The sequence below is a fragment of the Canis lupus genome, chromosome X, assembly GCF_048164855.1.
Source record: "Canis lupus baileyi chromosome X, mCanLup2.hap1, whole genome shotgun sequence".
Lineage (NCBI taxonomy): Eukaryota > Metazoa > Chordata > Mammalia > Carnivora > Canidae > Canis > Canis lupus.
In genome coordinates this window covers 678,526-702,364 of record NC_132876.1, presented here as the reverse complement: position 1 = coordinate 702,364, position 23,839 = coordinate 678,526, and the positions used below count along the sequence as shown (strand labels likewise).

The following is a 23,839-nucleotide window of genomic DNA, read 5'->3' as shown; positions in this document are numbered from 1 at the left end:
CCGTCATCAAAAACCTCCCAAGACACAAGAGTCCAGGGCCAGATGGCTTCCCAGGGGAATTCTATCAAACGTTTAAAGAAGAAACCATACCTATTCTCCTAAAGCTGTTTGGAAAGATAGAAAGAGATGGAGTACTTCCAAATTCGTTCTATGAGGCCAGCATCACCTTAATTCCAAAATCAGACAAAGACCCCACCAAAGAGGAGAATTACAGACCAATATCCCTGATGAACATGGATGCAAAAATTCTCAACAAGATACTGGCCAATAGGATCCAACAGTACATTAAGAAAATTATTCACCATGACCAAGTAGGATTTATCCCCGGGACACAAGGCTGGTTCAACACCCGTAAAACAATCAATGTGATTCATCATATCAGCAAGAGAAAAACCAAGAACCATAGGATCCTCTCATTGGATGCAGAGAAAGCATTTGACAAAATACAGCATCCATTCCTGATCAAAACTCTTCAGAGTGTAGGGATAGAGGGAACCTTCCTCGACATGTTAAAAGCCATCTATGAAAAGCCCACAGCAAATATCATTCTCAATGGGGAAGCACTGGGAGCCTTTCCCCTAAGATCAGGAACACGACAGGGATGTCCACTCTCACCACTGCTGTTCAACATAGTACTGGAAGTCCTAGCCTCAGCAATCAGACAACAAAAAGACATTAAAGGCATTCAAATTGGCCAAGAAGAAGTCAAACTCTCCCTCTTTGCCGATGACACGATACTCTACATAGAAAACCCTAAAGCCTCCGCCCCGCGATTGCTGGAGTCATGCAGCACCTCGGCAGTGTCCTGGGGCACAAAATAGCCCCTATAAAATGTGAATTTCCCGAGACCCGAAGGTCCGCAGAGCTTCCTGTGGCCTGGAGGCCCCAACAGGTTCCGCCTCGTGACAATGCTCCACAGCTGGCTGCTTATTTTGCCGCTTCGCCTCGAGCGTGAGCAGCGTCTGCCCCTGCAGCGTGGCGCCCGCGGCGGCCATCTTTCCCAGCAGCCCCCGCTGCCGCCGCTGGCCTCACAATGCGCAGTGAGCGTCAGACTGTGAGAGGCGCAGGGGCCAGCACGGGCGCCGTCACGTCGGGACGCCGGCTGCTGCCTGCCGTGTCAACCCACTCGGTCCGCTGGGGCAGAGGAGCGCGGCGCACACTACGAGCCACCAGGAGCCATTACCCGCGTGGCTGGCAGGCTGAGACGCAGTCATGGGCTCGTCGGCGTGCAAAGCCGCCCTCGGGGCGACCAGCGACGAGCCAACCGAACCCGAGCCGAAACATCTGGCAAGTGAGTAGCAGCCCTGGTGCACACATTCCGACGCCTCGGTGCTCTGCTGTCGGCGGCGCCCCCCGCCCCCCGCCCCCAGCCCCCCACCTCCCGCGGGAGCCTGTGCCACAACCACCGGCCTCTGTAAGGCCAAACCCGGAACCATTTATAAGTTATTCCCATAACAGGTCACACGGAGGGCTTGGACGACGACCCGGCCTTCTCAAAAGGGTCTGACTCCAAAGTCCTCCACAGACCCGTATAGACCATCAATCCCATCCATCCCATGACCAGGCCCAACCTACGGTCAGTGAACAGGCTTTACCATGGACACGGCAACTCTTTGTGCTCCTGTGAATGTTTCTAGGGATCAACTTTTTTTTTTAGAACATTTTATTTTATTTACTCATGAGACACACAGCAACCGAGAGAAAAGCAGAGGGAGCACCACGCCCCACGCAGGGAGCCCGACGTCGGACTCGATCCTGGGTCTCCAGGATCACGCCCTGGGCTGAAGGTGGTGCTAAACAGCTGAGCCACCGGGACTGCCTAGGATCAGATTTTTCATTCGTTTTCTTTTTTTGATAAACTTTTTATTTTTTTATTTATGAGAGACAGACAGAAAGAGACAGAGACAGAGACAGAGAGGCAGACGGAGCAGCAGGCTCTATGCACAGAGCCCCACGCGGGACTCGATCTCGGGTCTCCAGGATCACGCCCTGGACTGAAGGTGGCGCCAAACTGCTGAGCCACCCGGGTTGCCCAGAATTTTTATCTCAAGAAAAGACAGAATAGACTCTCAGGCTACCCTACACTTTTTAAGCAAAATACTAAAACACAAAACTCATCAAAACACTGACTTCTGGTTAAAAAGTGTCCATTGATTTCGTGCCAGAATTAGCTTCTCTGGGATCCCTGGGTGGCCCAGCGGTTTAGTGCCACCTTCAGCCCAGAGTGTCATCATGGAGTCCCGAGATCGAGTCCTGTGTCGGGCTCCCGACATGGAGCCTGCTTCTCCCTCTGCCTGTCTCTCTCTCTCTCTCATGCATAAATAAATAAATTCTTTAAGAAAAATTGGCTTCTCAAGACCTGAAAGATGATCAGTAGTTAGCTATGTGAAACATGTGGGGACCCAAATAGGGCACTTGGGCCAGTTCCACAGTATCCCAAAGGTTCAGTCCAAAGGCTGAAAGCATGGGAAAGCAGAAACAAAAAACCTACAGCAGAAACTTCCCAAAAAGAGGAATGAAGCACACTTAGAGCAAAAAAGCATGAAAGAACCTCACCCCTCCTAGCCTTCCCCGCTGGCATGTAGTAGACATACTTGAATCAATGGATCTGCGTTAAGGTCAACCTATTGCTCCACCAGCAGGTTTGTTGAGCTCACTCTTCAGTTGCTATCATGGTGTCACACCCGCAAGCATGCTGACTAGTAAGTCCTAGGGATGAAGTCTACTAATAAGAGTTTATACACAGTTTTAAAACCAAAGAGGATTTTGAAGTGATAAATGCTAACACATCATTGCATGTTGTCCAGTGGAAAAATGAAATCATGAAAGTTACCTATTGACGGTTTGTGTGAAGTAAACTGATGAATGGTCATAACCCTAAGTGGGAAATTGCAAAGGTGTTTTAGTGAAGCAGGTGTAAGGCTATACAGAAGCAGACTCAGGAAGAAAAGGCAATAGGGGCACCTGGCTGGCACAGTAGAGAATGTGACTTTTACTCTTAGGGTCGTGAGTTTGAGCCCCGTGTTGGGGTTGAGTTTACTTAAGAGATGTTTTTATTAAGAAGAACAAGCAACAAAAGGTTAAGGGATGCAAACTAAAGGGTCAAACTAAAGGGTCAGACATGACATGACAAGGAAAGCTCCTGACTGACCTTTCATGTAATGGCACTTTTCTTGAGAGAGGCAGTAGGGCCTAAAGGTTAGTATCGTGGTCAAATCTGATTTCAAATACCAGCCCTGCCACCTAATTACCTGTATGACATTGTCTGTGTTCCTTTCTTGAATCCTATTCATTTATTTAATAACTATTTACCATGACTCGTATGCCAGCTATTGTGCTGGGTCTCGGGGGCATTTGGTGACCAAAATGGACACAGGTCTTACCCTCATCAAGTATTCAGGACAATAGAGTAGACAGGCATTAACTATCGTGTAACATGTGTCCGTACAAATGGTAATACCTGTAAGGAAGAAAATGTTTTGCATTACCCCCTTTGTCATTTCTGACTTTCAATTACATCTGTATTTAAGTTAAAGTTACCGATTTTGGTTTTGAGAATTTCTCAGTCTGTCTTTTAATGCTTGTTCTGTCTCTAATTCAGACCTAATACAGTACATAAATGGAACAAATATGAGCGTTGAACGTTTGGCTGATGTTCTTTCTGAGAAAACTGGGAGCAGAAGCTGGGTGGTAGTGTTTAAGGCCCTGGTCACTGTACATCACCTTATGGTGCATGGAAATGAGGTGAGCATGCTTCACATTGCAATGGTGATCATTTCCTTCCTTTTGGTACAAAGGACTGTCTGTACACAATTGCAAAATATTCTTGGTTTGTCAAGGCTCATTATCTTTTTAGTTTGTGACAAGTGGGGGAAGTGAATAGCAGTAGGTACTGAAAGGCTGGCTTTTGAATTCTTATGGGTATATCTTTGCAATAATTATTTGGGGTATACTGTTTGAGCCACTCGATAATAAAGTGGGTAATGGAGTGGATATTTTTCTCGATTCTTTAGATTCTTTAGACAAAAGAGAGAAAACCCTCAAAGATGTATTGTTTTACTTTACCAGGAGAAACCAGGGGCCAGAATGGATTGCATTATTACCTGTCCACCTCTCCTGCGTACACTCTTTGTATTTGACAAAACTGAAATGTTCTTTAGTATCAAATTACTTATTCTACTTTAACATTTTGTCTCAGTAAGCTTTGCATCAAAAAATTAGGATTTAGAAATTGGCTGGATTTTGAGACGTACTACAAAGCAACTAATTATACAGTATGGTATTGATAAAAGTTGAATATATATATAAATGGAACATGATGGAGAGCTTGGGAGTAGAACTATGTGCTTATATGGGAGCTCAGTGGCACAAAAATGTGAGGGAAAGTATGGGATCTAAAATAAAGCCTTTTGGAGAATGAAATCTTGCCATTTGCAACAACGTGGGTGGCACTAGAGTCTATTATGCTAAGTGAAATAAGTCAATCAGAGAAAGACAAATACCATATGATCTCACTCATACGTGGAATTTAAGAAACAAAACAGATGAACATATGGGAAAGGAAAAAAAGAGAGGGAGGCAAGCCATAAGGGACTCTTAATGATAGAGAACCAAGTGAGGGTGCTGAAGGGTGGGGGATGGGCTTGATGGGTGATGGGGATTAAGGAGGGCACTTGTTGTGATGAGCACTGGGTATTGTATGTAGGTGACGGACCACTGGATTCTACTCCTGAAAGCAATGGTGCACTGTATGTTAACTAACTAGAATTTAAATACAATAAAACAAAGCATTTTGATAGAATAACATCCTCTGGAAAAAATAGAATGAGATCTTAATCTTACCCCAATATACAAAAATAGATTCCACACCAATGAAACATCTATGAATGCAAAAAACTAAATTTTAATAATTGAAGAAAAAGTAGGAGTATATGCCTGTGTCTTATTTTTTGGCATATTTTTTTATTGGAAGTCAATTTGCCAACATATAGCATAACACCCGGTGCTCATTCCGTCAAGTGCCCCCCTAAGTGTCCATCACCCAGTCACCCCAACCCCCCGCCCACCTTGCCTATGTCTTTTGAGTAGGGAAGACACCACAAAGTTGGAATAAGATATTTCCAACATATATATTACATCGAAAAGTTTAATTTTCAGAATACATGATCATTAAGAAAAAGGCAGTATAGTGGAATAGTGCACAAGACAAACAGAGAATTCATAGAAAAGGAAACCAGAATGGCTGATGACCATCTGAGAACATGCTCAGATAAACAAAATGTAAAATGCACAGCAGTATCAAGAATTGGGACGCCTTGAGGAAAGGAGAATTCACACACCCTGTGGATGACATGTAAATATTAGTTGTTGGAGTTTATGAGTGTTGAGAAGAAAGCATTGAGACACGTTTCATAAAATTGGAAATGCCAAGCCCAGTGACCCAGCAGACCCATTTCTCGTAGCATGTTTATAATAATTAAAAAGTAGAAATCACCTGATTTTCCACCAGTACAGAACAAATAACTAAAACGAGAGGCATGTATATATAACGAAGTACTAAATGACATTACATAGGATGTATACCAATGAGGCTCGATCTCAAAAACAATGCTACTAGAGGAAGTAAGATGCAGAATGACATTTAGATATGATATTAGTATTGTGAATTTAAAACTACTTAATATTTGTCCGTGGAACAAACATATCGAAACTGTAAAAGAAAATCGACTGCAACAGATAGAAAAAGCTATGCGATAGAATGATGTTAAATATGCATTCACAGTGATAAACTCATTAAACAGCTCTATTTGTGGACAGAAGCTAATTTTATGATTTGGCACATTTGACAGCGTTTTATCCAACATCTTGCATCTAGAAACTCTTTGTTCACTTTACACAACTTCCTGGATAAAAGTGTCATAGAAGGTAAGATGATCCTTTGATGGAAATACTCCATGTGGCAAGGAGGGGAAAGCTGTGTTTTGAAAACCATGCCTGGTTAACTAACACCTGGGAGGGCCAGGCAGGGACGGTGACCCTGGGATGGGGAGTTTCCGGGAGATGTTCAGAATTCACAGCCGTTATTTGAGAAATGTGAAAGAACCTGATAACGGTCACCTGTTTCCTCTGTTCGGGAATGTCACCGTCAGCACTGCATCACCAGGTAGTTTCAAGGCTTTGAGGAAATAGGAAATAATCTCTAGCAGAGAGCGTGAGGAATATTGGACCAGCTCATTAGCAAGGTCCATTCTAGCTCTGGCGCTTCCAAGGTACCGTTGTGGTGTCGGGGTGACCCTGGCATGATACGTCTGTGCGTGTATGGACGTATACTGAGAGTGGTTGCCGCTGGTTGGATTGGAAATGATGGAGCATCTCATCTTCAGGCTACACCATGTCAACCTTCATCAGACGATACAGCCGCTACCTGAATGAGAAATCCCTCGCATGTAGATTGATCGCGTTGGACATCACCAAAACCAAGAGAGGGTCAGTTGACACCGTTAGTTTGTGAGCGACGATGATCACTGACCCCGGGAGAGCCCCGACGTGGAGTTGACCCAACGCACAGCCGTATTTTAGGATGCTGATGTCACCGGGCTTCTTGAACGCCTGATTCCAGGCATGCTGAGTCTCTTTTCTCTTTTGTAGGATGGATGGTATGATGAGAACTCTGGATACCAAACAGCTGCTAAACACTCTTCTGGTGATTCAGATTCAGTTTGACGCTCTTCTCAACTTTAACGTAAGAGCTTTGTGAATCCTGTCTACACAGCCTGTAAATGACGTTGTTGAGCAGCAGGTGGGAGAAGGAATCGTGTGAAACCCCGGGGGGAACTGATGGCTCTTTCATTTGATTAATTTCCAGGCAAATCCTGATGAAGTAACGAATGGTGTGATGCACGCCGCTTTCACTCTCCTCTTTAAGGATTCCCTTCGCCTCTTTGCAGCCTATAACGAGGGGATCCTTAATCTGCTAGGTAGGCTGAAGAATAAACACTGCTGAAAACAGTAAACTGCTGAAAGCCTTTTATCTCTACGTTGAGACTCACGTAGACCACGTTTGTTTTAGTTTCAAAATAGAAGGTCCTTTTAAGGTCATGTATGTTTTTCTTTTTCATCGACGAGGCTGTGAGTGAGGACCTAGTGCACTTGTCAAGTTATAAAAGAGTAGGAAACACAGCCCCTTCCCTCAAGAAGCTTCAGGTCTTGATGTTAGTAAGTAAGATTACAGACTGGAAGTTGTAGGAATGAAACTAAACTGCATTATCCCTGTGTGCTGGTAAGTTCTCGCCCTCTTCCCAGCAGCAGCGTGATACCGACCTCATGAAAACCCGTTGATTATATGGATTGAGCAGTGTTGTTGCTAAGGACAGAGGATAACTGCATCAAGGCTCTAATTGTTTTTGAACAAGTTAAAATCATACACGGATTCAGAGTGCCTGGGTGGCTCAGCGGTTGAGCATCTGTCTTGGGCTCAGGGTGTGACCCCGGGGTCCTGGGATCGAGTCCTACGTCGGGCTCCCCGCAGGGAGCCTGCTTCTCCCTCTGCCTGTGTCTCTGCCTCTCTCTCATGAATGAATAAGTAAAATCTTAGAAAATAAAATGAAATCATGCACAGATTCAGCCTAAAATGGAACTGGAATGGAGTGAAACGGGAAAATTGCTGAGATAGTGGCTCCTTTATGGTAAATTTGTTTTTCATTTCCAGACAAATTTTTCGGTATGACGAAAAACCAGTGCAAGGAGAGTCTGGATATTTACATCAAATTCCTTGAAAGAACAACCAAAATGGCACATTTCCTGAAAGTTGCAGAGGTATGGAAACCGATTTCTACTCAAGGCTTTCCTGCTCTTTCTGTATCAGTTGAGTAGCTGGTATAACTGCCCCACCCCGCCCCACCCCGCCCCTGCCCCACTGCACATACACAGTCAGTATTTTTAGCTATTTTTTAAACAGTAAAACTAAAAAAAAAAAAAAAAAAAACAGTAAAACTATACACTCAAATTAGGTAGTCCAAGGATTTGTAGCCATAAAGACAACTGTTGTCGAGCTTATCCTCCCGCCAGAAACACCTCTAAAACTGGGCCACGTTCATATGATGTATGCCTCTGCATGCAGTGGGCAGTAGGTAGCACAGGTCTGTGATCATTTGAAGAAAGAAACACACGAGGTGACCCGCACATTTGCTCCGACGCTCAGAAGAACCCAAGCGGGGTCAATGTGCCTAGGCTAGCGGTAGTTAAACTTCTGAAAACCAAAGCAGATAAAAGCAAACAGCAACCAAACCCAACCGATGACTCACAAGCGAGCAACAATATGAGTAACAGCTGACTCCTGAGTACTTGACGCACTAGAACGCGTTACTGCAATATCCACAGTGCAGCCTAGCTCTTTCCAGAACAGCGAAGCTTCAATATCTCGCAAGTCTTTTATAGGTTCCATCCTTAGGATGACCGTGAGTCTGTGCGGAAGAGTTCCAGGCACACTTCAGCTTGACATGTTTTTCTTGATCAACTAGGCAGTAGCCCAGCAAGGGGTTCGTGCTCTAGGGGTGTTTTCTCTTTTGTGTGCGCATTGGTCTCACAGTTACTTTTCTTTATTGCCACTCCTTGTTGTGATGTTCCCCCCGTCGCCTGTGAATTCAGCAAGTTGGAATTGACCAGAATGACATTCCATATCTTACACAGGTCAGTGTATCTCTCCTATGTGTTTCAATGAGTTTTTTTTTTTTTTTGGCCTTATGTATACGTGTTGGTTATGTGAATCATCATCTGACACTCCGTCCTCTGCTGTAATCTTACGTATGTATTTTCATGTCCTCATGACTCACATCCACACATCCACATAGGTGGACAGACGTAACCATGGGTTTTCTGAACGCGTCTTTGAGCTGTTGGTCTTATAAAAGAGGCCGTGCCCTGCGGAGTGCTAGATGGTGAGTCGTAGTATAACAACTAGGCCCTGCTCTTTAAATGGACAGAACTGATCAGTGGAAACAAGGATATTTGGGATCTCCCGCAACTCATTTCCACTCTCCGTGGCTCATTTAGGCAACTGCAAAATGGGTCTGATCCTATTGTCTTTTTGATGCTGGCAGCTCGAGATGCACTACATTATCTTCTATTTCCCAATGAACCCCTGGGCATTGGAACCCTAAAAATGTCATCAAAGTCGAAGGCCCCTGAATCTTGGTAGGGTTTATCTCCTACCCTCTGGAATGCATGTAGTTTTCCAGGGTCTTCCATGGTACTGGCCACTTCCTGCTCCTCTGATCCAGCCAGCATGACATCATGGATGTAAGTGGGTCAGTGTGATTTTGTGAGGGATAACCAGATGATTTGGACTTCTTCTGACCATGTTAGGAGAGATGTTGGGAGAGGTAACGCGCCCTAGGTCACAACTGTAAAGGTATACTGTTTTCCTTCTCATGCCTACAAGCCCTTTGTGATTTCCATCTTTGGAAGCAATGGAAAGCAGAACACTCATGCATACCACGTATCTGAGACTACACTAACCCGCCTCTACCAAAGGAACCGTTGTACCGGGCACTGCGGCAACAATTGGATCACTACTACTAGATTGCTTATGCTGTAGGTTGTCATTTGCCAGGGCCTGACTGGTTTGGGGGCCATAAGGGTGACTTACATGGAGATATGATGGGGACCATCATCACTCTCACATCCCTTTTATCTTTAAGATTGGTACCAATTTCTACCCACCCCCTCCTGGGAGGTGATTGTGTTTTTCATTTACTATTTTGCCTGGAGGGTCAGTGGAGGTGCTTTAAGATACAGAGATCTCCACCCTACAAGTTAACATGTCCCAGCAGGGTCTGCTCCCACGCCACTCCTGGCCCTAGGCCTCTGCCTACAGGTAAGTCACCACATGGGCCAGAGACTCAGGACTTTCGTGGCCATCTGCCCAGATCTCCCTGTCCCGTAAGTTAGGGCTTAGAAGCCCAACCCTGACCTTGGAGTGTCAGGCCTGCCTTGGTTGGGACTGGAGGAAGGCGAAGGACTCACAGTGCCTGGCACAGGTCGTAGTCAGGTGAAGAGAGAGAGGATGAAGATGCAGGGGGGCAAAGGGGTAGTAGATTGAGGTCTCCTCAGGAATGAGACTACGTTGGATCCAGAACACTATGGATGTTACAGTAAGAGGATGGCGGAGGCAAGGATGGGATGGTTGCAGATGGAGATAAATGTCAGGCTTGGTGGCAGAGAAGGAGGGGGTTTCTGTGTGACGTATTGTCATAGATCTTTAAAGAAATGTGTCTCGTAACGTATACATGGCACAAGCGTCCCTTCATGTACACATGAGCACAAGGGGACTTGTGCACAGTGAGCCCCCCTGTTGGGGAAGTAACGCACAGCTTCCTGAATGACAAGTCCTAACCGGGACACAGAAACCGTGAGAATGTGTGGGTGAGTAGGGGACAAGATATGGTTTCATTGCCCAAAGGTGTCATAAACCAGTGGATGTCGATGGACACACGTCGATTCACACACGTGCTTGAGACGTGTCAGGAGGAAGGAGCCATAATGCATGAGACGCAGCCCCCGCTCCTGAGTTCCTGAGAAAGCCGACAGGAGCATAATGCATGTGTCCCCCAGTGTCGTCCTGCCCCCTGACTCTTCTTCACCTTGACCTTGGTTCCTTCTGGCAGTGGTAGCGATGGGAGGGGTTCCTTTGCTGGGGGTGACTTGGACTTGGCATCGTGGCCTCGGCCTCCTCCACTGCTCGGCGCTTGTGGTCAGAGCTTCAGGGGAATATCAGGAGGAGCCTGGGGAAGTTTGCACTTCCCATTGGGCCACCCTGTCTTACCTCCATTTTGGTGCCCAGGATCCCTGAATGAAGAAGAAAGTAGATGGTTACGGGGAGGCCGTGGAAGGCAGGCAGGGCTCTTTGTTGGTCGCCCTGGGCGAGTCGGCTTCTGTGTGCGCCGGGCCCTGGCCGTGGGCCGCGGTGGGCACAGCTGCTCCCGGGCGCTGCTGCCTCGGGTGTCCTGGCCACCCTGGAACGGAGGGAACAGCCGTGGGCCGGCCTCGGACTCCCCTGGGCCTTTCCCCGACGGCAGTGGCTGCCGGGTGTGCAGGCTCGCCCGGAGCCCCGAGTCTCCCTAGCAGGTGCCCCCCCCAACGCGTCCCCGGCCGGCTCCTGGGTCCCCTGGCGACTGGGGGGCGCCTGCCCGTGTCCTGCTGTCGCGGCGGCTGCGCTGGACAGCGGCATCTCGGACCCGCAGGGCTCGGCCGCCGGCAGGGCTCAAATGTACCGATACGTGTCCTTTGGTTATTTTAGTTACCCCGTGGTAGTGTTTTTGTCACATACTTGTTGTCTGTCCCTGTGGCAGACCCTCGGCGGTGCCCTGATCGCCTCGGGGCCCGGGGCCCTTCGGGGCCTGTCCTGCGTGCCGGAGCGTGGGAGGTCGCCCTGGGCCGCGAACGGCCCCTTTCTGCTGCTGGGGTGCCCGCGGCCTTCAGCGGGGACAGACGCCCACGAGTGGACCCGGGGCATGCAGGGGGCGAGAGGCGTCGCTGGCCCGGCTGCGACCTGCTCCCCACCTCGGCCCCGAGGGGGAATCCGCGGGCGCACGTCTGGGTTTGTGCGTGACTGCTCATCCTGTGGGCCCCTCCGCGGGGTGCCCGACCGCCGCCTCCGGCTGCTCGCATGCCCGGGTGTCCGGGCACCTCCGTAGCTGCTGCGCCATCCCCACTGCTAAGAGCACTCGTCGTGTTGCGCGTGTCCCCCGGCCTCTGTCCCCTCGGCCGCGCACTCGCCCGCCGTGTGTGGCCCCAACGCCCCAGAACGCTGATCCACACGTCATCAGGCCCTCTCGCTCCTGCAGGTCATCCCTGGCCGCCCAGCATTCCCCGCTGCGGGCCGCGCTGCGGCTGCGGGGGGCGGGGGGGGGCCCACTCTGCTAGGCTCTCTAGGCTCTCCCCTGCAGCGCCCCCGCCGCCACCGCACGCTCCTGCGCACTTGCCGGGCCCCCACCTGCAGCTGTCCCCCACCCCCTCCTCCCCCTCTTCCTCTCCTCCTCCTCCCCCTCCTGCTTCCCCTCCTCCCCCTCCTCCCCTCCCCCTCCTCCTCCCGTCCCTCTCCTCCCTCCCCCCTCCTCCTCCCCCCTCCCCCTCCCCTCCCCCACCTCCTCCTCCCCCTCCTCCTCCACCTCCCCCTCCTCCTCTCCTCCTCCTCCTGCTTCCCCTCCTCCCCTCCCTCTCCTCCATCTCCTCCTCCTCCCCTCCCTTTCCTCCCTCTCCCCCTCCTCGTCCTCCCCCTCCTCCTCTCCTCCTCCTCCTGCTTCCCCTCCTCCCCTCCCTCTCCTCCCTCTCCTCCTCCTCCCCTCCCTTTCCTCCCTCTCCCCCTCCTCCTCCCCTCCCTCTCCTCCCTCTCCCCCTCTTCCTCCCCCTTCCCCTCCTCCCCCTCCTCCTCCCCTCCCCCTCCTCCTCCCCTTCCTCCCTGCTCCTCCCCCTCCTCCTCTTCCTCCTAGGCTGCTTCTCCGGAGGGCCTGTCGACGCCAGCCACCTGTGGCTCTCTTCAGCACCACTTGCTTCTCCAACCTCCCTGACGTGATGCCATTGCCTGGCTTAACCGCTGTCTGAGTACCATGTACCCCGCTTGCACCATACTCTTCCCAACTTTCATTTTACATTTATCTGTGCGATTATTCGCTATTTCTCCTCCCCTAGACCTGCAGATTGCAGCTTCCCAGCTCATGAAGCCTGGGACCAGGTGGTTTCTGCTTATGGAAACAGAAAGAAAGAAAACCTGGTGAGGCATGAAGGAGTCAAAAATAATAGGGCAGCCCGGGTGGCTCAGTGGTTTAGCGCTGCCTTCGGCCAAGGGCGTGATCCCGGAGACCCGGGATCGAGTCCTGCATCGGGCTCCCTGCATGGAGCCTGCTTCTCCCTCTGCCTGTGTCTCTGCCTCTCTCTCTCTCTGTGTCTCATGAGTAAATGGATAAAATCTTAAAAAAAATAATGAGTGATGTCAAGTCCAAAAGAGATAGGTGTTTTAGCATGCCTTTGGTCATTAATAATAATAATAAAAAAAACAGGAAAGCATAGTTCAAAAATCTGACTTGGTATCAAGATGCTTTTCGTAGTGACTTGACTTGTAGCAACTGCAGCTGACCCTTGAACGGCCTGGATTTGAGCTGTGCAGGTCCACTCCCGTGTGGACTGTTTTCAATAAATACTTTGGGAAATTTTTTGGAGCTTGGCGCCAATTTGAAAAAACTCAGACATGAACTGTGTAGCCCACGAATACTGAAAACGTGAAGACAAAGTTGGGTGTCGGTGTAAGAGCACAGCACAGAAGGCGTATGACACGCGAGAGCTGCGTCAATAGGCCCTTTACGTCACTGGTAAAGCTTCCAGCCGTTAGCAGGCTGTCGGGGGCTAAGTTCTGGCGGTGTCACAGGTTATGTGTCGATTTGCAACTGCACGAGGGTCCGCCCCCTCCCCCCTCGTCGTGTGCAGGTCAACCGTATTCACCTTTAATGACTTGGCCATGTAGCTGTCTTGATTTTTGTTCAGAACCTTTATCTGATGTCGGACAGTAGGGATTTGCTAAGAACTCTCAGAAAACATGTCTTTCACAACGACTTTATCTTCAGGCACCCTACAGTTTACTTGAAGCACTAAAACAGCATTTAGCTTCTTTGGAAGAGAAAGAGGACAGTTTGCCTCCTTACAGGTAAGCTGATGGATGTCTCCATTCTGCTTCTCTCTAAGCGATTTCCCTCACTTTGCTTCTCTCTGAATACTTTCCCTCCTTTTAACAATGAGAAAGTGACTAAGTAAATCATGCGCTGTGAACACGCTGGAACACACTATGCAGCAGTCTTCAATGATACTATGGGGTGCAGGTTTTTACTCTTTACTGGGATCCCCTACTCTCCACGGGGGCCATACACTGCCCCAGGGAACACCTTTTATAATGTTGACTGATTTCTCAAACGTTGGGACTCGAGTAAACCCTCTTTCGAAGAATTTGATTTCTTTTCTTAGAGGCCCCCCCAGTGAGAATGACTCTTGTAGATGATTATTTAATATTTATCTACAAAACGGTATGCAAAATGTCCGGTATGCAAAAGATACAAAATGTCCTGAGGGACATTCGGGACGTGTGTATACACATATATACGCATGTACGCACATGCACACGCTCGTCTACATAAGAGTATATAGAGATACAAATTAAATAATACAAATTTTAGGGTATATCACTTCAAAATGTTCATGTTAGCTATTTCTTAATGGAAAAATGTTTTTTTTCCATTTTCTTTCTTTTTTTTTTTTTACTTTTCAGTATTATTCAGAATTTCTATAAGGCCCGCATGTTATCCATTTATTCCATTCCTTGGATTACGTTGGTTATAACCGCCTTATATTATTATGTTCTATTAGACAACAAGTCTGTTGACTGTTTCTTCTATTTATCATGGATAGATGTTTACTTAGTATATACTTGGACAGATGGTTTAATATTAATGGATGGATAAATGGTTGAATTAAGGAAATGTAGGCTCAGCTGGGTAGGATATATGTGATTCTATTGTCCTCCAGTGTATCTAATTTCTCTTGTAATCTTTTAAGTCTCCAGCATGCATGGATTCCCTCCATCCCGAATAATCCAGTTGTGAAAACTTCAGCAAGTGGATCTTGGTTTACAGGTAACATAACTCGATTATATGATGATGTCAGTAATGACCAAGGGCAGGATTAGGGTCTTTAGTTCTTCCACTGCTTCACACCTACTGTGTCGGCTGCCTCTTCCTGAAGCAGTCTCCAACCTAGTGATCTCATTTGCAGGAGTTTATGCGATGATCATACTCAGGGTTGTGAAATGATATATGAGCAGAGATATCCGTTACAATGTTGTGATAGCAAAACGACTATCAATAAGGGGCTTGCCTTTATGTACTGACACGGCCTGAGCTCCAAGATAGATCGTTAAATGGAAAAGAAGCAAGGAGTGAAACCAAGTATAGTGTGCTCCCATCTTTGTTTTTAAAAACCAAAAAGAGAATGTGTATGTTCGAACCATTTCTTGAAGAATATACAAAAAGATATACAGTAGGATGAATAAAATGCACCGCCTCCAAGAAGAACTTGGTGGCTCATGGAAAGCGATGGGCGGGAGAGTCCTCACTGTACACCATTTTCTGACTTTTGAATTTTGTCCTTGCAAATAATCACTAATTAAAAGATAACTTTAATGAAGAAACACATACACACATACAGTGCGATCCTTTGTAACCTCTTAAGACTAGTTTGCCTCGTACCTCAGCAGCGTGCTGCATTTGCACCTGGTGATGTCACATTGGCAGCTTGAAGTTGGCCTCGATCGAAGTACTTACACCCCAGAAATGGACAAGCACTTTGAAACAGGCCATGTGTTTTCCTCGGAGAGCTGGCTGTTATGCATTTACTGGCACGTGACAGCTCATAATCAGTCATATTCTGTTTTTTAATGGGTGATTGCATTTCAGTGACGTCACTTGATCCTCTAGACACAAATCCATGTAATAGTGAGTTATATTATCTTACGGTTTATATGTGTTCGAATTAAAGTTTGTTCTTAATTTAACTTGAAAACTTAAACTGTATGTATTTTAAATGTCTTTACTTTTCTTTTGTACACATCTTCTCAATGGACCCACCATCTGCACTTTCGACGGGTGAGTTTGACCAAAACTTTGAGGAATAAAAGTCCTTAGGGTAAAACGATATTATGGCAAAAGTGGCACATTAACTTTGTTTCCAAAACAATGACTACTCTTCTGAGTCCCTGTGGTTTGGGAATCATGAGTGCTTGCGGGAGATATTACAAGATGAGTAATCATAGTATTTGACAAGCTGTGGATTCAGTCTGATGTGATTGTGAAATCCAAGCTACTTGTCATAAAGGCCTACGGGTTGCCTCACCCCCATCACTTGAACCAATTCTGTTGACGATCCTATGATCAGCTGAAACCTTTTATTCTTTCTTAAATCACTGATTTAAAAATCCCTGCCCTGAATCCAGAGTGCTTGGGATCAAATTTCACTCTACCGTTCATGGATGGTGTGACTTTGGGCAGACCACTGAGCCTCTCTGTGCCTCAGCTTCCCGATCCTCATGAGGTTGCTGTCGAGATGCATGAATCGATACTTGTAGAGTGCTTAGAACAGGGCTTGATCCATGTGTTACTTAGAAGTGCATTTAAACACTTTAGCATGTGGGGATGGGGATCTTTTTGTTCCATGTTCTAATTCCAGAATAGTTAACATGCAGTGCTATATTAGTTCCAAGTGTGCAAAACATTGATCCAATGATTTTGCACATTACTCAGTGCTCTTCAGGACAAGTGCCCTCCTGCATCCCCATCACCTGTTTCCCCCACCCCTCGCCCACCTCCACTCTGGTAACTGTCAGGGTGTTCTCTAAGGTTAAGAGCCTGTTTCTTGGTTTGCCTCTCTTTTCCCCACTATGATGGTTTGTTTTGTTTCTTAAATTCCACATTATGAGAGAAATCATATGGTATCTGTCTTTCTCTGACTTATTTTGTTCACCATAATACTCTCTAGCTCCATCCATGTCATTGCAAAGGGCAACATTTCGTTCTTTTTGATGCTGAGTAAAATTCCTTCGTAAATGTGGACCATACCTTCCTCACCATTCATCTATCAGTGGACAGTGGGACCGTTTCCATAATTTGGCTACTGTCAACGATGCTGCTATAAATGTAGGGGTGCACGTATCCATTTGCATTAGTGTTTTTGTACTTTTGGGGTGAATATCCAGTGGTGCGATTACTGGATCATAGGCTAGTTCTATTTGTAACTTCTTGAGGACCCTCCACACTGTTTTCCAGAGTGGCAGCACCAGCTTGTGTTCCCATCAGCAGTGCAAGAGGGTTCCTTTTGATCCACATCCTCGCCAACATCTGTTTTTTTTTTTTTGTGTTGTTGATTTTAGCATTCTGACAGGTGTGAGGTGGTATCTCATTATAGTTTTGATTTGTACTTCCCTGATGATCAGTGACGCTGAGCATCTTTTCATGTGTCTGTTGGATACTTGGGGATCTTCTAATGATCTTTTTTGCTACTGAATTCTGGCTTACTTGCACTATGTCAAAGAACCTTCTCTATACTTTCAGTCCTTTGGAATTTGTTGACACTTGCTCATGGCCCAGCATATAGTCATTTTTTTTGGTAGAAGTTTTATGTGCACTAGAAAACTATGTCCTCTTATCGTTGGATGCAGTGTTCTATGTATGTCCTTTAGGTTGATGTTAATTGTGTTGTTCAAATCATCTCTATCTTCATTAACTATTTTGCCTGCTTATTCATAGAGTTGGTAAGAAAGGTGTGTTAACATTTCCCTTGTTTCCTCGTAAGCTACATTATAAGCACTATTTTTACCATCCACACTACTAAATAACTCTTGTCAAAGTCACCAGTCACCCCCATGTTGCAAGATCTGATGGCAATTACTCAGTCTTCATCTTATTGGGCCCCCTCAGTTCATTCCTCCCACTTCCTTCCTATACTTTCTTCAGTTTGCCTATTGGTTTCCTTCTTATGTAACTCTTGGCGCTTTTTTAGACTTTTTTTTTTTTTACTGATTTTTCATTACTTTTCTTTTTTTTTTTTTCTTTCATTACTTTTCTTTATGTATACTTATTCATTTCCTAGATAGCCTCATCCAGACCCAAGGCTTTAAATAGTATTTATATGATAAGGACTCCCAAATTAGTATTGCTAGCTACAGACATTAATCTTGGACTCCAGAATTGTGTATCCAGGTATCTATTCAGTGGTTTCATTTGAATTATCTAATAGGGTTCTACATCTCAGGATGTCTGAAGTTGAGCTTCTGATACCCCACCCAAAACCTGTTGGTTTTACCTTCAAAATATATTTAAACATTGCGCATTTCTCACTATCTCCAGTGCTACTACCCTACTCCAAGTTAGCATCATCTCTTGGCTTCTTCCCTTGCCCTCTGCAGTCCCTTCTTTACATAACAGAGGGATCCGATAAAAATATGAGTCAGATAGATCGTGTCTCTCCTCTGTTCAAATCCCCCCAATGGCTTCCCCATCTTTTTTTTTTTAAAGATTTTATTTATTTATTCATGATAGTCACAGAGAGAGAGAGAGAGAGGCAGAGACACAGGCAGAGGGAGAAGCAGGCCCCATGCAGGGAGCCCGACGCGGGATTCGATCCCGGGACTCCAGGATCGCGACCTGGGCCAAAGGCAGGCGCCAAACCGCTGCACCACCCAGGGATCCTGGCTTCCCCATCTTAGGGAAGTTGGCCTAAGATGGGGGGGCCTCAGGGTAAAATGCAAAGTCCTTACAATTCTTTACAAGACCCTCAATTGCCTTTCTTACTTCTTTGATTATTCTGACTCCAGACACATTGGCCTCCTTACTAGTCTTCAAATATATTCCTTCCCGAGGTCCTTTGCTCATGTTTCTTCTGCTGGGTCCGCATGGTTCACTTTCATATACTTTAGACCTTTACTTAAAAGTCCTCTTCTCAGTGAGCCTGTCCTATCTAAAATGTACATACCCCCCCCCAACATATCATACCTCTTTATCTGATATTTTTCCCTCAGCCCTTACCATAATCTAACATCTGTCTCCAATGGAATGTAAACTACATGAAGGCAGGTATTCTTATCTTTTTTTCCTTCACTGCCATATCTTTAGCACCTAGTATGGTGTCTAACAAGTGCTCAATTAAAATGTATTTAATGGATAATTTTGCATGACTTTATTAATACCCATGGACCTAAGAACTTGATGTGCTGTTAGTTTGTAATGGGAGGTACATATATATCATTACGGTAGTGATATAAATTTGGTTTAGTTTTTCATCTAATCCATCTTTTATTTTCAGATTATTTTCCCTATACGATATATTATAACCAATGTTACCTTCACAAGCCTACAAACCTACTGGAGCCAGAAAGCAACATGAAAAAACCGTGGCAAACAATCTGGACAGATCACTTGTTAGCCTTATAGAAGGTAAGCATCTATTTCTATTTTTATTTATTTATTTATTTTAAAGATTTTATTTATTTATTCATGAGAGACACAGAGGCAGAGACACAGGCAGAGGAAGAAGCAGGCTCCCTGCGGGGAGCCCGATGTGGGACTGGATCCCAGGACCCTGGGGTCACACCCTGAGCCCAAGGCAGACGCTCAACCACTGAGCCACCAGGCGTCCCAAGCATCTATTTTTATATTAATATTTTATACAAGTATATGTGTGTATATATATATATATTTAAAAGCATTTTAGAAAAAGTATACAAAAATAATGTAAAATTCGTTTGTTTTATGAAACAGATTTTAACCATGGAGAACCCTCAGTCAAAAAGTAAGTTTTTATAATTTAAAAATGACAGCCAATAATGCATACATATTAGAGGTAGAGGCTCATGAGAATAACAAATAGAAAATAATCATTTTAAAATTCAATATAGGAATCATTTGTTAACAAAACTCTATAATATGTGAATTTTTTCCTTCAGTAATTGAAGTAGAGTATTTCCTTGTTGTATACTATCCCAGTTTTTGTAGGTGAAATTCTTGGTTAAAGTATAAGGTATTATGTATGTATTGCATGGTTCTCCTACCCCTCTGACAATCCCTTCATGATTCATCTGAAGGATCTTCTTTTTTTAAGCATGTCTTAAATACTGGCATTTCTCATAGTGTTTGTACTTTCAGTTCTTTCCTTATTTATTATATAGACTATGTTTAACGAATAATACTCATTTTTGTATTATTAAACAAAGACAATAAAGCCACCAGTTGGAGCTCCTCAGCATCTTAAGGTAATCAATGTTACTTCACTGTGTGAATCCCTACATTTTCTGCCAAAAAAAACCTTCCAAAAAGCAGGCAAATGGAAACCAAAGGAAGGAAGAAGTGATAATATTAACAACAAACAGTGTGGAATGTAAGTTTAAAGTCACTAAACAGAATAAGGAAGGCTATCATACAATGATAAAGGACACTATTTATGAAGGCACTATTTTGTGTATACACAAATTTAAATACATAAGATAAAAATTATTAGAAATACATGGAGAACTGGAGAAAAATACAATTATAATGGGTGATTTCAAACCACTTGTTTCATTATTGGACAGATGTAGTAAGCAAAACATAATAAGGATATAGAGGAGTTTGAATAATTCATAATAAATAATAAACTGGAGTGTTTATTTTCTTCAGGGCAATCACAAAAACTTGACAAAAACTAAAGCATTTTACAGGCTACCTAATGAAATTAGGACTTGTCAATAAAAAGTTGGCCATGAAAATCAACTGTTTATAAGTTTAAAAATATAATTGTTTAGTCAAAGAGAAAATCCAAAGGAATGTTATCAAACCATCAGAAACTAACTCAGAGGAAAATTTCATCAGAGAAATCAGTGAAGAATTAATAAGAATTTAGTTTTTATCTTAATGTATATAAAATAATAAAAAATATATTAGACAAAATGTATAAAGACAAAAGCTAAAATTTCAAACAAAAACAAATGCTATGCTAAACTTCTTTGTAAAGTCCAATAAAATAAGGGCCTCTGACTAAACAGAAAAGAGAGTGTAGAAGTAAAACAAAATGAAGATTAAGAGGGCTCACGAAACCACAGATGTAGGTGAGACTAAGATAATTCAAAGCAAATAGTTTGGCAACAACATATTTGAAAATCGGGAGTAAACTGATTTCCAAGAAAAATAGAAACAACAAAATTCATCCAAGAAACATGTATGGACCAAATACCACGTAGGTTTTTAAAAAGGAATCATAGATCTGCTGAGTTATCATGGGTTCCTGGTTGAGCTCACAAATACAATGCAGGAATATATTTCGAAATTGCAGTAGCTGTACAGGCTGCTGCGTTTTTGTGTTGGAGTGTGCCGAATGAAACACCTCGTCTGAGATGGTAGTAGGGGAGGTGGTATCATGACAAGCAGATACGTCTGAGACGTGGTTTGAAGGTAGAGTTGATAGCACTTGCTATTAGAGGTGAGGGAAGAAGAGTTAGGGATGGTGCTTGAGTTTTTGGTTTGAGCTACTACATTGATGGTAGTGTTACATATCGTGATGGGAAAGATTGAAGGAGACATAGTTTGACTAGGTAAGTTGAGTCAAACGTTCTCTTTTGACAGACAGTTAGTTTCGGATGTGTATGAGACATCTAAGAGGTAGGTAGATACTGGGGTCTAGATTTTAGAGCTGGTGCCAAAAAGCGTGGGAGTTAAAGCCATCCAAGCTTGATCACTTGATCTTGGAAGAGGCTAAAGAGGATAATGGTAGGTCCAGAATTGAACTTCGAAACATCCTAATATTGTAGGGATTGAACAGAAAAGGTTAAAGGGTCAAGAACCAAGGAAAACGAAACACCAACAATGGATCCGGAATAAGTGTCACTTTGGACCTTTAAATAATAACCCCTATTAAAAATTCTTAGGGAAATTTATTTCCAGTCTAGAATTTTGTACTCAGACAAGCTCTCAACCAAATGCAAGACTTAAATAGACCAGTTTCAAAATTCAAAAAAAAAAAAAAAAAAAAAAGATCACCTACCGTGCAGCTTTGCTCAGGAGGCTCCTCTAGGGTGTGCTCTAAGAGAAAGGGAAGCGAACTAAGAGAGGCAAGCATGTGCGATTCAAGGAAAAAGAAAACCCTATGGAAGTGAGAGGAGGAGGGAGTTCCCAACATAGCAACAGTGGAAATCCCAGGGCGACATTTGTACAACCAGCTTGGAGAGCACCAGGTTGGATTGGAATAGGAGGATATACCGCTCCAGGCAAAAACCCTTTCCACTTGAGATAATTATTATTTCCAGTATATCATAAGCTCCACGAAGGCAGGTATTTTCATCTGTTTTACATATTTCAAGGACCAAGAATAATGCCTGGCACCTAGTAGATATTTAATGGATATTTGTTGAATGAATGCAATGAATCCACACTTCATATGTGAAGCATATGGTGTGAGTGATAAATCTTCTAAAGGAGATCAGTGATGTCTAAAACTTATAAATTAAGATACAATAGTATAGGCATCTTTTTTTAAAGAATGATGGAATAAAAATTATGGAATCATAGAATTTTAGAATTATGGTATTCCATAAAGAAATAATGGAATACCGTAAAGAAAGAGTGGCTACCTTTGGAAAGGGGAAGTGGCAACTAATGTTTTTGGTTTTGGATCTTTTAGCATTTTTTGACTTCTTAAACTCTGTACCACTTAGGTAAAACATAAGTTTATATAAGTCAAATGGCAGCTACGGAATTAATAGGAGCTTTTAGAGACAAGTACCATCAGAGTCTGTTTCCTTTTTTCTATTTATTTTCATATTTATATGAAACATTTTCTATGTAGTGCTATTCTCCTAATAACTTTAATTCTGTAAAGCGGATAGGTAAAGCATTGTTTATCCTCATTTTACAAATAAGGAAAGAAGTTACTTAGTGAAGATTACACGGCTAGTGAACAGCCTCGTGGAGCTCAGAACGTAGAGCCCCTTTGACGTGCCACCCTGGGGGTATACTAGTTTTTTCTCCAGATACACTATTAAGATAGTTTAGGATAAAATGTTTTCACTCAGGTCACTTTATTTGTGGGAAACTACTACTATTGAATTCTTTTTATGAATTCTCAGACTTTGTTAGTGAGGAATTTATTTATTTATTTATTATTCATTCATTCATTCATTTAAGATTTTATTTATTCATGAGAGACAGAGAGAGAGAGAGAGAGAGAGAGAGAGAGAGAGAGAGGCAGAGACACAGGCAGAGGGAGAAGCAGGTTCCCTGCAGGGAGCCCGTTGTGGGACTCGAACCCAGGACCCTGGGGTCATGTCCTGAGCAGATGCTCAACCACTGGGCCACCCAGGTGCCCCTGACTTCATGTTTAAGTGGTAGATTTGTCATCTTCCAAAATGGACTAATTTATAAATCCCATCTTAGATCTGACATGAAGTGGCGTTGGCCTTCAGAGGTGGAAATTGCTGGAGGAATCAAGTGGCAGTTGAATACCTACACCAGCACATCAACCATCTGGAAATATATTTCTCTTCCTTCTGTTTCTTCCATGGTAACATTTATTGTGTATTATTACCTAGAATCGTGGCAGTAGGTCAAAAGAAAGATCTGAGAAAGAGAACTGACAGGACTTGCTAATAGATTGAAAATTGAAATATGGGTCCCCAATAGATTCTCTGTGATTCTAAAATTCAAAAAGCTCCAGAAAACAAGTTTTTTTTGTTGTTGTTGTTAAGCTTGCAACAAACTCTTTTGGCTGCAGGACTTTATCTGAACTCTAATGAGGCTGTCGTCATAATTTATCTAAGTGTAAATAATCGTATGTGAACTTTGCATTTGTGTTTTGCTGCAGAGATATTAATGTGCTCAATTAACAGGGTGCTGTTCCAACCCCCGGGTCTTACTAAAATGTTCTTTGTGTTATTTTAAAATTATTTTTCCAAAATACAAAACATTTTGAATTCCGAAACACATTTGGCTCCAAGGGCTTAAGGATGTGGACCTGTGCTATGTTTATATATTTTTTTGCTTTAAAACTTTGTCGGTCCAATGATATAACAAACTGCATATTAACTGTTGAGTACACAGTGACTTTATTTTCCTGATATGCAGCTGAGGTATGTTCTAGGAATGAGAATTTTGAGAGGATTTGGGACAGAGGAACAGGTAATCTCAAAACGTACTGAGGAAATATGTGGCTGTGCTGCTTCAGACAGGACACAGATGAGTAAGAACCTAGGAAGGGCATAGCAAGGAAGTGTTGGGTTTGGAAT

At 44.1% G+C, this 23,839-nt stretch overlaps 1 protein-coding gene across 2 annotated transcripts in view; it reads left to right on the top strand.

The window, feature by feature from the left end:
• Nucleotides 1–1,043: 1,043 nt before the first annotated feature.
• LOC140627359 (phosphatidylinositol-binding clathrin assembly protein-like) overlaps nucleotides 1,044–23,839 on the top strand; it is a 36,153-nt gene continuing 13,357 nt past the window's right edge. The window contains exons 1-13 of one of the 2 annotated variants that reach the window (XM_072815584.1): nucleotides 1,044–1,291; nucleotides 3,602–3,744; nucleotides 5,850–5,925; nucleotides 6,384–6,486; nucleotides 6,649–6,742; nucleotides 6,866–6,977; nucleotides 7,709–7,815; nucleotides 8,647–8,688; nucleotides 13,617–13,696; nucleotides 14,599–14,675; nucleotides 18,942–19,025; nucleotides 19,350–19,380; nucleotides 22,992–23,118. In XM_072815584.1, coding sequence (XP_072671685.1) covers nucleotides 1,213–1,291; nucleotides 3,602–3,744; nucleotides 5,850–5,925; nucleotides 6,384–6,486; nucleotides 6,649–6,742; nucleotides 6,866–6,977; nucleotides 7,709–7,815; nucleotides 8,647–8,688; nucleotides 13,617–13,696; nucleotides 14,599–14,675; nucleotides 18,942–19,025; nucleotides 19,350–19,380; nucleotides 22,992–23,118 — 1,155 coding nt within the window. In that variant the 5' untranslated portion in view covers nucleotides 1,044–1,212. The remainder of the gene's footprint in view (nucleotides 1,292–3,601; nucleotides 3,745–5,849; nucleotides 5,926–6,383; nucleotides 6,487–6,648; nucleotides 6,743–6,865; nucleotides 6,978–7,708; nucleotides 7,816–8,646; nucleotides 8,689–13,616; nucleotides 13,697–14,598; nucleotides 14,676–18,941; nucleotides 19,026–19,349; nucleotides 19,381–22,991; nucleotides 23,119–23,839) is intronic. The other variant, XM_072815583.1, reaches the window with a different exon arrangement.